The following is an 18,052-nucleotide window of genomic DNA, read 5'->3' on the forward strand; positions in this document are numbered from 1 at the left end:
TCCAAATGTCTTTTAAATGTTGTAATTGTAGCTGGCCCTACCATCTACACTGACAGATTGTTCTTTGTACGCCTCAGCCGTTAGGTAAAAAACATGTCTTCAGGTCGCTTTAAATCTTTCCCCCCTCACATTAAAACCTATACTTCCCTTTTAGTTTTAGTACCCCCTACCATGGAGAAAAGAATATGGCTATCTATCTGATCTATGGCCCTCATAATTTTCTAAACTCAATAAGGTCACATTTGGGTCTCCTTCTCTCCAGGATAAATAGTCCCAGTGTATCCAATCTCTCCTTAGAAATCTAGCCGTCCAGTTCCAGCAACATTCCTGCAAACCTTTCCTACACCTTCTCTATCTTTATCACATCCTTCTTGGAATGTGCGACCAGAATTACAATTACTAACTAACTAACAATTTATACAACTGTGACATGGTGTCCCAACTCCTTTACTCAATCCCTTGGCCAATGAAGGCAATTATTCCATATGCCTTCTTCACCTTTCTGTCTACCTGTGTTGCCACTTTAAGGAAACAATGAAACCAGGGACCTGTGTATGTCTTGGCTTGGAATTTATCTTCCCATACTGCATCACTTTGCATTCATCTAAGTTCAATTCCATCAGCCATTTATTTTCCCACTTCCCCAGTGGGTATAAATCCTGTTGTAATGTGGACGGCCTTTTTCACAGTCCACTTTGCACCAATTTTGGTGTCATGTATAGACATACTAATCATGCCACTTGTATTTTCACCCAGATCATTCATATTCATCAACAAGAAAGGACTCAGCACCAATCCTTGTGATAGACCTCTGGTTTCAGGTGTCCAATTTGAAAAGCACCCCTCCACTAGTTCCTGGTACCGTCAACTTTGTTGACTCCACTGCTTTCTGTGGCAGAGAATTCCACAGATTCACTACTCGCTGGGTGAAAAATTCCACAGATTCACAACTCTCTGGGTGAAAACCAGAGGTTGAATACTACATATAAAATATGGCTGATGACAATAGTAAAGTGAACAACCAGAGGAATCTTGCCACTAGGTATGTCACTGAGAGAGTCACTGCACTCCTTTCAACATCCATGATCCACACCTGCAGCATGGTGCTCACACAGCAATGCATGGCCGTTCGTGCTGGATCTAGAGGGGGCAGTGAGTCCAGAGAGTGCACTGCATGACTGAATGGTGAGGAGGAAATTGAGTCATGCAGATGTGGAGAGACCACAATGTTGGCTGGAACACCCTTGTGTTTGGGAAATTCACCTGCCAGGAGTTGGATATCAATACCTGCCTCATCATGGCCCCAACCCCATCCAGTGTAACCACTCACATGCACGCATTCTGTAGCTCACATATACGATACGATAGAACTTTATTCATCCCGGAGCGAAATTAATTTGCCACCAGTCATAAAATACACAAAATACATGAAACATGAAATTAAAGTGACGAGTGGAAAGGATTTGGGGATGTGCAAAGATTGAGGAGGTGGGAGGGGGGGGGGGAGGGGGGGGAGAGGGGAGGCAGTCTCGGTCTACCCCATGACAGAAGGGGGAGGATTCTGTTGCTGAAGGTGCTCCTCAGGTTGACCAGTGTTCATGGAGGGGGTGAGCTGCATTGTCCAGGATGCTCCGCAGTTTGAGGAGCATCCTCCCATCCAAGACCACGTCCCATGAATCCCATCAGCCTTCCTGATGAATTTGTTGATCCTATTGGCATCTGTGGCCTTCGCCCTGCGGCCCCAGCACATTGCAGTGAAGAAGATGACACTGGCTACGACCGATTGGTAGAACATCTGCAGCATCTTACAGCAGAAGTTGAAGGAGCGGAGCCTTCTCAAAATGTACAGGCGGCTCTGTCCAGGTACACTCCCAGGTATTTGTACTTATGCACACCATTTGTACTTATGTACATACACACTGTATTATACATCACGGCTAATTCTCATCTCATTGTTAAAACAGCTTGACACATTCTGAACAAAAATGTACATGGGCAGAAAATAAGTAACAATTAAAAATTGTTGATGCTAAGATTCTGTCCGAATGCTTGAGGTGAGAAGAATTTAAAAGGCATTTGCATATGAAAGCATTAGAAGGATATTGGCCAAACACAGGCATGCAGAATTAGAATAGATATGAATTTTGGTCAGCTGGGGCAAATTGGACTGCAGGGATTGTTTTGTTTTGGTCTAACTCTGTGACTCTCAATAGAGACTAATGCCATCTCCACCACTTGTCCCTGCCTGTCGAAGACAAGAACCTGAGCCAGCATATGACCAGTACAAGGCTTCTGGCAGTGCAGTCCCAGTGCAAGTGATGCTTATTGCTTTTTGTCTTTGGGAGATTCATGACATATGGCAGAATGCTGCAGTAACAACATTTTGAATGATAGGTTTTTGCTTGTTGCTCACACATCTACATGAATAAGTATTGTATATTATTTGGCTGAGATTTATTGAAAATTCTGTCTCTCAAGGTCAGACATCCCAGCATACCTGCCATCACCATAGCTAGCTTCTCTGCTCATTACCAAGGATGATATAATACCCTGGCATTAAGTGTTCTCTCCTCCTGCATGGATGAGAGGAGCAGGCATGAGTTAGAATAATGGTTAGTGATGGATGGAAGGAGAACATTTATTGGTAGAGGAAGAAGGCATTGGCTTCAAGATTCAGAAGAATCAAAGGTGGAACATCAACTGTGGCTGGACAGATGGGAATGTGAGAAAGCTCAGAGGAAGAGTCGACAATATATGGTTAAGAAGGAAATGAGCGCGAGGGTGTGCAGAGGGGAGGCCAGTTTGGAATTTTGGAAACAACTGAGAAAAATCAATATTACCATTTATTTATAATTTCCCACAGAGGCATTTCAAGACAATTATTGCCCAATAATGTGTGTTATTTGAAACTGTTATTTGGACTGTCATATTAATTTGGAGAGCATAAAAGAAAATCTGTTGAAGATTCCTCAATTAAAATTAGTTCAGAAACACCATGAATGTAAAACTGTCAGCAAAGGGAAATAGAAATAGAATTTAAGATAAATAGGGGGACAAAATAAAAGCTTCAAACACGGAGACGATTTGGAAAATTACAGTATAAGCTTTGAAAACCCAAGGCAAGTGGGCCAGCATTTCATGGAGTGATGTAACAGAAGTGAAGGCCATTCAGTCCATCATGCCTATGCTGGTTTTGGTAAAAGTACCGTTAAAATGTAATGTAGAGTTCTGTGCCCACTGATCTTTTAATCGTGTTCCCGACCACTCCCATCCTGTGGATGAAAACATATTTTCCTACCTTTTCACAACTCCGTGTGAATTACTTTGTTTTAGGAGTTCAAACCACAATCCACAATATTCCAAACAGCGGTAGTGATGGGCGACGGCTCGGGACGGAAGTCTGGTGCAAGGGCAGGTGCTTGGCAGATGAAGATTATTGTCATTTGGTCAGCAAAGTGTGTAGAGGCAATATAGAGTAAAATGTCACAAAGTGCTGAAGTAACTCTGCGGGTCATGCAGCTGTGTATGGAGAACATGGGTAGGTGATGTTTCAGGTTGGTACAGAAGAGATGCATTAGGATTGTGCTTGGATAAGAGGTCGCTAGCTCTAAGGAGAGTTTGGACAAATGTAGGTTGTTTTGATGGAACATAGGAGCAATGTTGGGGGGGGGGGGGAGTTTTGCAGTGGTTGACCTGATAGAAGTATATAAGATTCTTCAGACCAGCAACTGCAGCTCTTTGATTCTACCCTAGATAAAAAAAGTTACTGTTCTAAGTTTCTACCCTAGAATAAAAAGTTACTGTTCTGAAAGGAGTGCAGCAGCATAGAGCCTGGGAGTGTTGGTGTACATCATTGAAAGTGGCAAGACAGGTTGAAGGGAGTTAAATGTCATGCTCAATTCTGCAATTTATCAATAGAGATGTATAAGAGCAGGAAAGTCATGTTCAATGTTTAGAAAAAACTCTGCTTTCAACTGGACTGCTGACTTTAATTTCAGTTGGTACATTATAAGGAAGGATGAACAGTCATTGGATGGAGTTCAAGAAGATTCATGACTAGAGACCCGAGGCAGAAGGACTACAGTTATATGAGGGTAGATTGGAGAGACTGGGGCTCTTGGAGAAGAGAATCTGAGGAGAGGTTTGATAGAAGTAGACAACATGATACAAGCGCAAGAGTTTGCAGATGCTGTAATCGGGAGCAAAATTAATCAGCTGGAGGAACTCAGCGGGTCAGGCAGCATCTGTAGAGGCAGAGGGATAATCGATGCTTTGGGTCATCCACAGATGCTGCCTGTCCCGCTGAGTACCTCCAGCAGTTCATGTTTTGCTCTATCTATCACGATGAATGGTCTAGAAAGTGTGGGTGCAGTGGGATGTTCCTCACTTTAATGGACATCATGGACTAAAGGGCACAGATATAAATTAAAGGCGATGCCCCTGTTTTTTGACTCATCGCCAAGCGATACAAACCTTTTAATTTAGTTAGAATTTTATTCATCTCAATTAAAGATTTCCCTCAATTTCCTTTGTTCCAAAGAAAACAATCTCAGTTTACCCACTCTCTTCAGAGTCACCATTTTCTAATTCTGGCAGCATCTTTGTAAAATTCATATAATTCTCATTTGGATCTGCATTCATATTTACCACTGATTCTTTCCCCACCATCTTCCCAGTATGTTAATTTCTGTTCCTGTGACATGCTGCTTAAAAGAATTGTACATGTTCTTCTTGGATTTTGTAGCATTGTAAACTTCAGTTATTAACCCTGATATTAGTGAAAAAAAGACTTACCTTATCTATCCAAAAAATGTCACTTCAATTATCACCACTGCTATTCTATAGATCATAATTATTTATTGGTCTAGCATCACCAAATCGCTGAATATTGATCTAGAATCAAGTATCACTATTGAGTTGGATTCCAACAAATCAGTCTTTAACAGTTAAGGAATTAAAACAACTTTCTGTAATGGTAGCATTAATATGGCCAAATTGTTGTTAAAATACATCTGTTCACTGATGTCCTTCATGAAAGGAGTATGCCATCCTTGCATTGTTTGGCCAGTAAGTGACTCCAGCTTCACCAGACATTAACTGTCTCCTTAGTTTAAGGCAAATTGGGGATAGATGCAAAATGCTGGCATCACCAGGAACTTTTAACATGCCGGTAAAGCTAGAACATGTATTTCACTGTTCCAGTTGTGCTGCAATCAAAGTTTTTCCCTTTAACATTCTGTTTTATAGCAAACAATTTCAACTTTCCACTCTCTCACTGAAGTTCACTTCTGTACATTTTAGTAACCCTTCTATTCAAGAGAGAGTTCAATATAGTTCTTAGGGCTAACAGAATCAAGGGATATGGGGAGAAAGAAGGAACGGGATACGGATTTTGGATGATCAGCCATGATCATATTGAATGGCGGTGCTGACTCGAAGGGCCAAATGGCCTACCCTGATTGTATTTTCTGTTTTATGCTTCTATGTTTCTCTTGATTGAGCTTTTTTAGGTGACGAAGATGATTGATGAGTGCAGGGCAATGGATGTTGTCTACATGGACTTCAAAAAGGCATTCGAATAAATCCCTCAGAGGAGTTTGAACCAGAAGATTAAGCAACGTGGGATCCATGGTGATTTAGTAGATGGGAGTCAAAATTAGCATTAGAAGACAGAAGGAAATGATGAAGGGTAGTTTGCGGTCAGTGGCTTTCTGCAAAGATCATTGTTGCGGACTTGCATCTATATACATGTGACCTGGATGAAAATGTAGGTTAGTAAGTTTGTAGAAGATAGAAAAATTGGCAGAGTTGTCGATAGTGAGGAATGTTATCAAAGCTACTAACCTACATGTTCGGTAGGGGGGCGCTGCACTGGCGCTGCACTGGCAGCAGCCTGTCGGCAGCGTGTCCGTATTTTTCCAACTTTTTAAATCTTTTTAGTATGTTTAAAAGTCTGTTTTTAATGTTTCTTTGTGTGTTATGTGTGGGGGGTAAGGGGGAAACCGTTTTGGCCGCCTCTTCCATGGAGAGGCGACTTTTTCAGGTCGCCTCCCCCGTGGCCTAACAGCAAGGATCGGCGCGGACTTTCCCGGAGACGCGCCCGGAGCTTCAGCGGCGGGCGCAGCGTGGACTCTCGGCGCGGAGCGGGTGAGACCTCGCTGGAGGGGAGCGCTCCGTTACGCTGGCCCGCGGCAGCCGGCAGCCTGAAGCCGCAGTCTGCAGAACTCCAGCTGGTGCGGCGTCTACAGCCCGGGATCTCACGTTGGGGACCCGGGTGGAAGAAGAAGCTTCTACCGCGGGCGCGGTATGGACTTTACATCACCCCTGGAGGGGAGCTTCGACCGCCGGCCCTGCAGACTGCAGTGCTTCCGGCTGCGGCACGGCAGGTACTTTAAAACTTTGACCGCCGGCCTGCGGCCTACACCAGCCTGAAGCCGCGGTCTCTGGTTGGGAAGAGCCGATCCTGGACTCACCTTGACTTTGACTTTGTCCCTTACCATCTGGACGCCCGCAGCAACGGCTGTGGAGGGTGGAGGTCCCGACCACGGGGGAAAATGGAGGAGGACTGGCCAAGCTCTGTGCCTTCCACCACAGTGATGAATGCTGTGGTGGATGTTTTTTGTAAATTTTTTATTGTGGTTGTGTTCTTTATTACTGTACCGCTGCTGGCAACCCAAATACCACCGACCTTGGTTGTGTGGCAATTAAATTATATCAATTATATCAATCAATCAAAGGATACAGTAGGATATAGAACAGTTGGAGATATGGTCAGTGTCAAGTCAAGATGAGTTTATTGCCGTGTGCACAAATACAGTAAGCACAGGCACAATGAAAATCTTGCTTTCAGTGGCATTGCAAGCACACATAAACACGCAAAAACAAATTATAAAAAAATCACGCTTAAAATTACAAAAAAAAGACTGCGCAAAAAAAGGCATTTCGAAAAAAATATTTAAGCAAACACACTTATAAAAAAAAAACACGTCCATGGTAGTGATAGAGATTGACTGTAGTATTTATCTTTTGTACTACCATATTGAGAAATGGAAAATGGAGTTTGATCTGGACAAGTGATGTGTTGCACTTGTAATGTTACAGGAAAGTACACAGTAAATGGTAGGATACTTAGGACTACAGACGCACAGGGGGATCTTTGCAAGTTTATAGTTCCTTGAAAAGACCAAGGAACAAAGAAGGTATACAGCATACTTGCCTTCATGGGCGGCGGTGTTGAATAGAAACATTTTGGTCTGGCCTCATTTGGAATATTATGGGCAGTTATGATTGCTGCTTTACAGGAAGGATGTGAAGGCTTTGTAAGGGTACAGAAGAGGTGCATTAGGATTGTGCTTGGATAATACGGTATTAGCTATAAGGAAAGGTTGGACAAATGTAGGTAGTTATTCCTGGAACATAGGAGGTGATAGGCAATGGTGGTGGGGGGGGGGGGGGGGGGTTGTTCAGGTTTTGCAGGGGTTGAACTGATAGAAGTATATAAGATTATGAGAGGCATAGATAGGATAGACAGTTTTTTATCCTCCATGGAAGAAATGGCAAACTAGCAGATATGGTTTTACGGTCAGAGGGGGAAAGTGGAAAGGAAATTTAAGAGGCATGTTTTAATTCCACAGAGAGTGCCAGATGCCTGGAACATAGTGCCAGGGTAAATGATGGAAGCAGGTACCATGGCAATGTTTAAGAGGCTTTTGGACAGGCACATAGACATGCATGGAATGGCGGGATATAGATTATGTCCAGGCTGATGGGATTAGCTTAGTTTGGCATTGTGTTCAGTACAGACATCGTGGGCTAAAGGAACCATTCCTGTGTTGTACTCTGCTCTTTTATATCGCTCTGCAAGGCTTTGATGTCCTTCCAAATGTGTATTATCCAGAATCAGAACCAATACTCACGAGAATAAAAGGCTCAACAGAACTTCTTTCCTTTTGTTCTCAATTATCAGTTAATAAGTCCAAAATCTCTCTCTTATTAGATGGTCTTTAAAAGATGCTAATTCATTTATATTGTATGTCATGAATTTGCCTTACAAAGTCTATCAAGTCATACTTACCTTTGTTAAATCTCATCAGCACTGAATTGATCTATTTGACATTATCCGCTGGAATGACGTTAATATCATCGACATTGTTTACCACATTTTACCATGTCTTCAGAGAGAAAGCAATTTAAAGTAGAAATTCCTTCAGATTTGCTTTCTCAGCTTGTGGGCCAGACAGGCCATTAACTGTCCCTCTGACAGGGATGTCTAATTCCTTCCTTTTCCCCCCCAGTTCTATTACCATGCTGGTCTCTGAGTTTTGGAAAATATTGTATCCGAAATATTAACCGTTCTTGCATATAACTGATCTGCTGCAAAGTTACAGCAGTTTCTGAGGTAGAAATGAGGAGGAGGGAAGAGGCACAGAGACAAAGAGAAACACAATACAAAAACAGGCACCTCGGTCAACAAGACATATTTGATTTATATTAGAGATATATCACTGGACAGCACAGTGGAGCAGTTGTAGAGTTTCTGCCTTACAACGTCAGATACCCGGGTTTGATTCTGAATATGGGTGCTGTCTGTACATTCTCCCTGTGACCCCATGGGTTTTCTCCAGGTGCTCTGGTCTCCTCCCACATTCCACAGACGTACAGGTATGTAGGTTAATTTGCTTTGGTAAAATTGCAAATTGTCCCGAGCATTAGTGAATGGGAATGGCTGGTTGGCCAGGACACGGTGGGCCGAAGGGTCTGATTCCAAGCTGTATCTCTAAAGTCTAAAGATTGTCTAAAGGTAGAGTGGATGTGGAGAGGATGATTCCAGTAGTGAAAAAGTCCAGGACCAGAGGGCACCGCCTCAGAATAAAAGGACAATGGAGATGAGGAGGAATTTATTTTGCATAATGATGGCGAATCAGTGGAATTCATAGAAACATAGAAAATAGGTGCAGGAGTAGGCCATTCGGCCCTTCGATATGATCATGGCTGATCATCCAACTCAGTATCCCATCCCTGCCTTCTCTCCATACCCCCTGATCCCTTTAGCCACAAGGGCCACATCTAACTCCCTCTTAAATATAGCCAATGAATTGGCCTCAACTACCTTCTGTGGCAGAGAATTCCACAGATTCACCACTCTCTGTGTAAAAAATGATTTTCTCATCTCGGTCCTAAAAGACTTCCCTCTTATCCTTAAACTGTGACCCCTAGTTCTGGACTTCCCCAACATCGGGAATAATCTTCCTGCATCTAGCCTGTTCAACCCCTTAAGAATTTTGTAAGTTTCTATAAGAATTCATTGCCACAGATGGTTGTAGAGGCCAAGATATTGGATATTTTTAAAGTTGAGGTTTAGTTTGGTTAGTAGGCTGTCAAAGGTTATGGGGATAAGGAGAGAGAACGGGTTTGAGGGGGAAATATAGATCAGCCATGATTGAATGCAGAACTGACTCGATGGACCGAATGGCCTAATTCTGCTCGTGTTTTATGATCTTATAAACTATGTCCATACTAACCCTCGAGTACTTATCTGTACTGATCCCTTTTTTCAGCATTTGGTTGTTCACCTCTTTGTAATGTTGTTTCAAGTGCTCATTCAATATGTCAGAACATAAGAAATTAGGGGCATTAATAGGCCAACTGGCCTTCTACGCCTGCCTGCCATTTAACATGATCATGGCTGATTCATGTTGGCCTTAACTTGCCTTCTGTGACAGTAGTTATTTTTAAACATTGTGGGAGAACCATGAAAATATCTTATGCATTTTCAGACAGTTTTTTTTACAGATAGTAAAAAAAATGAGTATGTAGCACATACGCACTGTGGTGGAAGAGGACATGAAGCAGCCAATTTGTGCAAAACCATCTCTTAGCTCCCCTCTCCACCCACCCCACGCACCGTAATAGTGATCAGATTGACCATTTTAGCAAAACTGAATGAGGAATGAATATTGGTTGTAACATCAGGGATTAACCTCTTCAGGACAGTGCAGGGAATCATTTAAGTCCACGTCTGAGGGCAGATATTTCATCTGAAAGGTGGAGAGTAGCACACCATGCAGTGATGTGCTTGGACGTGCACATAAGCCTTGGGAGCAGGACTTAAACTTGCACCCTGTCTCAGAGGCTCCATTATCAGAACAACTTGTCCGGTTATGGAAAGATTCTGATTTGCTGAATAAGTTTAGAAGAATGAGGGGGGACCTCATTGAAACATACAGAAAAGTGAAAGGCTTGGATAGAGTGGATGTGGAGTGGATGTGGAGAGGATGTTTCCACTAGTGGGAGAGCCTAGGACTAGAGGTCATAGCCTCAGAATTAAGGAACGTTCTTTTCGGAAGGAGATGAGGAGAAATTTATTTAGTCAGAGGGTGGTGAAACTGTGGAATTCTTTGCGGGGGGGGGGGGGGGGGGGGGGGGGCGTCAGTGGATATTTTTAAGGTAGAGTTAGATAGATTCTTGATTAGTACGGGTGACAGAGGCAATGGGGAGAGGCAGGATAATGGGGTTAGGAGGGAGAGAGAGATTAGCCATGATTGAATGGCGGAGTGGATCTGATAGGTCAAATGGCCTAATTATATTATTCCTTATGACCTTGTTATTGTGTCACGCAATTGTTTTTCTACTTCAGAAAACGTTAGTTTAAAAGGCCATCACTCTTCTTCCATGTAAATTTGGTTGACTTTTCCAATGTTTTGACCTGATATCAGTTGTATTTTTTTCTTGCACCATCTGGCATCCTTGCCCTTTAGGTTAAACCATGCAGTGATTCATTTTGTATTCTATTCTATCACAGGTATAACTTGAACCTTGTACGTGCTGGAGAGGTTTTGAGAGCTTGAGAAGACAGCCACACAATAAGGAACATGTGCTTAGGTCTGTTAAGCAGTGCTCAAATAGCTGGTTTAATTCCATTTCTGCTCATTGAGGACAGATACATTGTTCAAAGCTGTAATTGGTAAGGTTTTCTGTTCCTTTACTCATGCCACCCCCTCTCATTCAATGCACATTTACCACCACATTCTTTACTCCCAATGTTATTATCCTGCTTACCAGAAATAATCAAACATGCTTAAAACTCAAGAGAGAATTTAAACTTTTTCATCATTTTCATACAAGGTATATTTGTAGCTTGAAATCAGAGGCACTATTAAAATTAAACATTATGAGGACACAATTGAAAGCTTGAATTAAATGTAGATAGAGTTTGGAAAGGATATGTTGGGAATTAGCAATGCAAATCATATGGTGGGACAGGTTGCCTTCAGGGATAGGCATGAGAATTTGGGAAAGACATCAGAGAAATACTATTGTCATTACAGTTGTATCAGGACAGAATCTCTCATGGGCAGCTTGGAGTTGTGACACAAGGAGATATCACTGCTGAACCATCAAGAAACCATACAAAATAGAAAGGGTGTCATGCACTTACAATGTGCTGTGAAAACTACCCCAGCAGCAATAAGCATCATCCGATTGAGTTAATGACAGTCAACCAAAATAAAGAACCAGTCTGATCTATGCTGACCAAAGGGTGTGCATAATATCAACAATTACACCTAGTGGCCCTGAAGTTGATATACTATGATGCATACAACTAAAAAAAGACATATTGTGCATTATTTTACACTCTCTGCTTTATAAAACAGTGCACTCCCTGACTTACAGTGAACAGCAAATCAGCTGCTGAAATATCATTACAATGCACTAAACATTTCAGTCAAGCTACTTACCTTTTTCTTCATCTTTACGTTTTTGAATATAGCGTGAACTCTCCATGTTTTTGCAAACATAGCTCCAAATGCAGTTGTGTAGCCAACCGTAAGAATCCAAGTTCGGACCTGAACAACAAAAACGAGGAAAAAAGGTAAAGAACAACTTTAATTAACCAAAACAGTGATTGTAGCATTAAAACACAAAATTGTGTCATTTTACACATTCACACATAATAAAGGGAAATTAATTCAAGAGTGCTATATTGCTGTGGAATCTAATTGGTGCCTGCTTCTCTTATGGTTTTGGAGGAGTTGATCACTGACTACCACCTTTTCTTCCAGTCATTCTTGCTCTCCAGCAGTTTCCCAAGAATACAGGCAGAAGTGATAATTGCTCGTTTCTAAGCTTCCCCCCAGTCTAGTTTCAGTAAAAACACTGAATCAAGCACTTGAATCAACAAATCTTTCTTTTACCAAAAGCGTGTTACAGATCAACTATTGTACCTATCCCACCGCGGGTTTGATCCTCGTATCTGCCTGTTCAAGCCCTCGCTCAGACAGAGACACAGCAGAAGTTGACACAGTCCCAAGCGTTCTCCCAGAAGATCGACGGTAAGCCTTGTGTTAGCGAGCTTTTATACGTCCCGGGACCTCGAGGGGACGAACCATATGGGGGTGGTCTCTTAATAACCCAATTACAGATATCGATTAACCCCATACATGACAGGCGAATTCCCCTAACCAAATTATACAACAGCTCAATACATTGTATTCAAAACGGACTTCGAGCAGGTCAACTCTGAAACATATACCCTGATTTACAGAAAACCCAGACAAGGCTCAACACCTCATCCAATCAACACTTGGCAGTCAAACTCTGCAACATTATTTTCAATTATTTACAAGTTTGCAGCCACTCAATCCATTCCATGCATTTTGCGCCAAATTGACAGGGTTTGCAGATATTTGCAAATTGTATCTAAGCTCCAGACACTCTGGCACCTCTCCACAGCTTGTCCTAGCTCTGCAGAGAGCAACTCCAAATTGACCAAATCTCCCAGCAACCCTGAAGCTTTACCCCATTTTAAAGTCCTAGCTGGTCCAATTTAGCCAGGATTAACAGAAGCAAGGAACTACAGATGCTGATTTATGATGCTGGAGTAACTCAGCAGGTCGGGCAGCATCCATGGAGAACATTGATGGGTGATGTTTCAGATCATGATCATAGGGTTCTTTAGAGTGGGTTCTCCACATTCTCCAGAGATACTGCCTCACCTGTTGAGTTACTCCAGCACTTTGTGCCTTTTCCCCCCCCAGAATAGAGGTAATAGATTTGTGGTGATCAAATGTACTGTTCTGGCACTGGTTGACAGCATGCATGGTCCCAGCATTGTTATGGATTAGATTAGTGAAGAAGGGTGCTTGATGATGAGCATGAGCATGATGGGCTCAAGCACCTTTCTTCACATCAAATGATTCTATGATTCATTGGCACACAGACAATGCCATTGCTGATGCCTAGTGAGCTTGCTCAGAGTGCAGCTGCCGTGGCGAGGTGGGTTAGCTATAGACCCACAGCTGCTCAAAGTTGTCCTCAGGGCTATCTGTAACCTCCTTGACTGTTGCTGAGTAACCATATGCCAATTAAACTGCAGCCACAGGGAAGAGCACTCATCAGTATATGACCAAAGAAAAGGCAGGCAGACTAGACATCAATTGAGAATAATTATCACCAGTACACACAATCTAAGAGTAGTGTGGGTATAGAAATACACAACTCAATTTCACAAGTGCCAAGGCATACTATAACGACGCTACTGGAATTGGCAATTGAGGTTGTGACACCAAAAACATGTTTAATCCATTCTTATTTCTAAAGAATAGTAAAATTTCAACAAGGGGTTTCAAGTCTATATAACCTTAAGATATATTTTAACAGCGATATTGCCCTGTAAAATTAAAATGATTAAATGCCTCTGCTGATGTTGGGTTTGCGCATTAATATCTAATAATTTAAATTCAGAATCATTATTTCCTCATTACTTTTTCAATAATCAAAGTGTTCAGCACATTTGCATGAATCATTTTGTTAAAATGTGGAAATAGAATTGCTTTTCAGCTATGACCTTGTCATATTCATTTGGAATCTCTGCTCAAACACTCCAATTACATAACACAGTGTAATGGTTTTAAACTATTGAAATCAGCAACAAGAAATGTGGAGAAAGAGCAGAAAATCAAGAAAAGTTTAAATAATTCTAATCTAACATTGAAACTGATAATCAGGAAATCACAATCATACTAAGACGATCTGTTTGACATTCTTGTGCGCGTTCTGCACAAAGTTCTTCACAAATATTTGACCCCATCATTAGACAACATGAAAAAAATTCTAGTGAGTATCGTCAACTGTTAAACATAGAAACATAGAAAATAGGTGCAGGAGTAGGCCATTCGGCCCTTCGAGCCTGCACCACCATTCAATATGATCATGGCTGATCATCAAACTCAGTATCCTGTACCTGCCTTCTCTCCATACCCCCTGATCCCTTTAGCCACAAGGGCCACATCTAACTCCCTCTTAAATATGGCCAATTAACTGGCCTCAACTACCTTCTGTGGCAGAGAATTCCAGAGATTCACAACTCTCTGTGTGAAAAATGTTTTTCTCATCTCGGTCCTAAAAGATTTCCCCTTTATCCTTAAACTGTGACCCCTTGTTCTGGACTTCCCCAACATCGGGAACAATCTTCCTGCATCTAGCCTGTCCAACCCCTTAAGAATTTTGGACGTTTCTATAAGATCCCCCCTCAATCTTCTAAATTCTAGCGTGTACAAGCCGAGTCTATGCAGTCTTTCTTCATATGAAAGTCCTGACATCCCAGGAATAAGTCTGGTGAACCTTCTCTGTACTCCCTCTATGGCAAGAATGTCTTTCCTCAGATTAGGAGACCAAAACTGTACGCAATACTCCAGGTGTGGTCTCACCAAGACCCTGTACAACTGCAGTAGAACCTCCCTGCTCCTATACTCAAATCCTTTTGCTATGAATGCTAACATACCATTCGCTTTCTTCACTGCCTGCTGCACCTGCATGCCTACTTTCAATGACTGGTGTACCATGACACCCAGGTCTTGTTGCATCTCCCCTTTTCCTAATCGACTACCATTCAGATAATAGTCTACTTTCCTGTTTTTACCACCAAAGTGGATAACCTCACATTTATCCACATTATACTGCATCTACCATGCATTTGCCCACTCACCCAGCCTATCCAAGTCACCTTTCTGCCTCCTAGCATCCTCCTCACAGCTAACACTGCCCCCCCCCCCCAGCTTCGTGTCATCCGCAAACTTGGAGATGTTGCATTCAATTCCCTCGTCCAAATCATTAATATATATTGTAAATAGCTGGGGTCCCAGCACTGAGCCTTGCGGTACCCCACTAGTCACTGCCTGCCATTCTGAAAATGACCCGTTTACTCCTACTCTTTGCTTCCTGTCTGCCAGCCAGTTCTCTATCCACATCAATACTGAACCCCCAATACCGTGTGCTTTAAGTTTGTATACTAATTTCTTATGTGGGACCTTGTCGAAAGCCTTTTGAAAGTCCAGATATAACACATCCACTGGTTCTCCCTTATCCACTCTACTAGTTACATCCTCGAAAAATTCTATAAGATTTGTCAGACATGATTTACCCTTCATAAATCCATGCTGACTTTGTCCAATGATTTCACCACTTTCCAAATGTGCTGCTATCCCATCTTTAATAACTGACTCTAGCAGTTTCCCCACTACCGATGTTAGACTAACTGGTCTGTAATTCCCCGTTTTCTCTCTCCCTCCCTTTTCAAAAAGTGGGGAGAATGTTTCTGAAATGTGAGGCACTTTTCACAGTTAATCGTTGTATGATATCAGAGTTCCGTGGGCAAACAAATAGCATAGAAAAATAATATTATATTATGTAAAAATATTTTCTTTCTTCTTTCTTTCTCCCCACCCCCCATAACAATCAGTCTGAAGAAGGGTTTTGACCCAAAATGTGACTGATCCATGATCCATATGGCTCCAGCGATCAAAGTGAGACCAGCCCCGCGAGGCCGTACGGCTCAAGCGACCACGTTAGTTCGCGCTCGCCACATGCAGTCGCATGCTGGTGGGACAGGCCCTTTACTTGGTCACATCACTGGTGCAAGTGCTTATAATTGCATCACATCTGTTCTTTAATTTAAATCTGTCAGTTTGGTAAGAGGTGTAATTTAATGTGGATTATGGATAATCATTTTCAAAGTGAAGTCTGCTGCATAGCTTTGGGAAATATTTTTATATGCAATACATCCACGCTATTTTTAATCAGTTGAAAAGAAAGTTTAATGCCACTAAAATTATATCAACTTATTATACACTAAACAAGTTCATTGAAGTTAAGTTGTACAAATAAACTTCGATGAAGGTAAACAAAAACCCCCAATGTAGAACAGTTTGATGCTCTTCAGTTTATTTATGACAGTTTATCAATGGACCGTGGCTGTGGCGGAGAGGAGAGGGGAGGGGAGGGGAGGGGAGGGGAGGGGAGGGGGGGGGGGGGGGGGGGGGAGGGGGGGGGGGGAGGGAGGGGGGGGAGGGAGGGAGGGGAGGGAGGGAAGGGAGGGAGGGAGGGGAGGGAGAGGAGAGGGAGGGAGAGGAGGGGAGGAGGAGGAGAGGAGAGGAGAGGAGAGGAGAGGAGAGGAGGAGAGAGAGGAGGAGAGGGAGGAGGGGAGGGAGGAGGAGGGAGGGGAGGGAGGGGAGGGAGGGGAGGGAGGGGAGAGAGGAGAGAGAGGGAGAGAGGGGAGAGAGGGGAGAGGGAGGGGGGAGAGAGAGAGGGGGAGAGAGGGGAGAGAGGGGAGAGAGGGGAGAGAGGGGAGAGAGGGGGAGAGGGGGAGAGAGGGGTAAAGAGGGGAGAGAGGGGAGAGAGGGGAGAGAGGGGTGAGAGGTGAGAGAGAGTGAGAGAGGGGAGAGAGGGGAGAGAGGGGAGAGAGCGAGAGACGGGGGAGAGAGGGGAGAGAGAGGGGAGAGAGGAGGGAGAGAGGGGAGAGAGGGGAGAGAGTGGGGAGAGAGAGGGGAGAGAGGGGAGAGAGGGGAGAGGGGAGAGGGGAGAGGGGAGAGGGGAGAGGGAGAGGGGAGAGGGGAGAGAGGGAGGGGAGAGGGGAGAGGGGAGAGAGGGGAGAGAGAGAGGGGGGGGAGGGAGGGAGGGGGGGGGGAGGGAGAGAGAGGGGAGAGGGGAGGGGGGGGGGGGGGAGGGGGGGGAGGGGAGAGGAGGGGAGGGGAGGGGAGGGGAGAGGAGAGGAGAGGAGAGGAGAGGAGAGGAGAGGAGAGGAGAGAGAGAGAAGGCGAGAGGAGGAGAGGAGAAGAGAGAGAAGGCGAGAGGAGGAGAGAAGAGGAGGAGAGAGGAGGAGAGGAGGATAGGAGAGGAGGAGAGGAGAGGAGAGGAGGAGAGGAGAGGAGTGAAGAGGAGAGAGGGGGAGAGAAAGGGAGAGAAGGGGAGAAAAGAGAAGAGGAGAGAAGAGAAGACAATTCAGTCATTCACACTCAAGCCCTGAAGCTATCAGAAGCCACTTTAATCCTGGAATGGTTGAATGAAAGACATCATTCTGTTCTGCCCAAAAGCATTTCACCATGAAGCGTGCTTCTCTAGTCTTGCATGGTGTAGGACTGGAATTCCAATTCCTTTGAATGTGATCATTGGCCCTTCAAGATTAGGAGGAAAATATAATTTCTTGATAATCTTTTTTTATTATTTAAATTATTTAAATTATTTCTTAGTGTTTTAATGCATTTAAATTAATTTTGAATAATTTTTGTTTACATATTCAAAGCATTCTGAATATTTCTTAGTTGTGTGAGCATCAGATTCAAAAACTTTATAATGAAAGGAATGGAAGGATATGGACTATGTGCAGGCAGTTGAGGTTATCTTGCCATTTTGTTCTAGACATAATGCTAAGACATTGTGAGCTGAAGGGCCTGTTCCAGTGCAGTATTGTTCTATGTTCTATTATTTGACCACTTTGACAGAAAGGAAAGCTCTGCTCCCAGCAGTGCCTTCAGTCAAAGGATGTCAGGGTGTTTTGCAGTTGAGCCCTCAAGAGTATGCTCTCTGATGACTTGCTATACAGGTGTCTTGTTATTCAGCTCAATCAGTGCCCATCAGTGTAAACACATTAACTTGAATAAAGAACCTCTGACAAGTACACAAATCTACCAAAATTGAGCCAATGTGATCGATATTTAATAGTTCATCTCTTGGGGGTTCGAGTCAAGCAAAATTAAACCAAATGAAACTAGCACTT

At 43.2% G+C, this 18,052-nt stretch overlaps 1 protein-coding gene across 1 annotated transcript in view; it reads right to left on the reverse strand.

The window, feature by feature from the left end:
- The window catches only part of gabbr2 (gamma-aminobutyric acid type B receptor subunit 2), a 759,033-nt gene that overhangs the window by 137,925 nt on the left and 603,056 nt on the right, over window positions 1–18,052 (reverse strand). The window contains exon 12 of the mRNA XM_033042801.1: window positions 11,739–11,846. Within this exon, the coding sequence (XP_032898692.1) occupies window positions 11,739–11,846 (108 nt within the window). The remainder of the gene's footprint in view (window positions 1–11,738; window positions 11,847–18,052) is intronic.

Source organism: Amblyraja radiata, chromosome 2, assembly GCF_010909765.2.
Source record: "Amblyraja radiata isolate CabotCenter1 chromosome 2, sAmbRad1.1.pri, whole genome shotgun sequence".
Taxonomy (NCBI): domain Eukaryota; kingdom Metazoa; phylum Chordata; class Chondrichthyes; order Rajiformes; family Rajidae; genus Amblyraja; species Amblyraja radiata.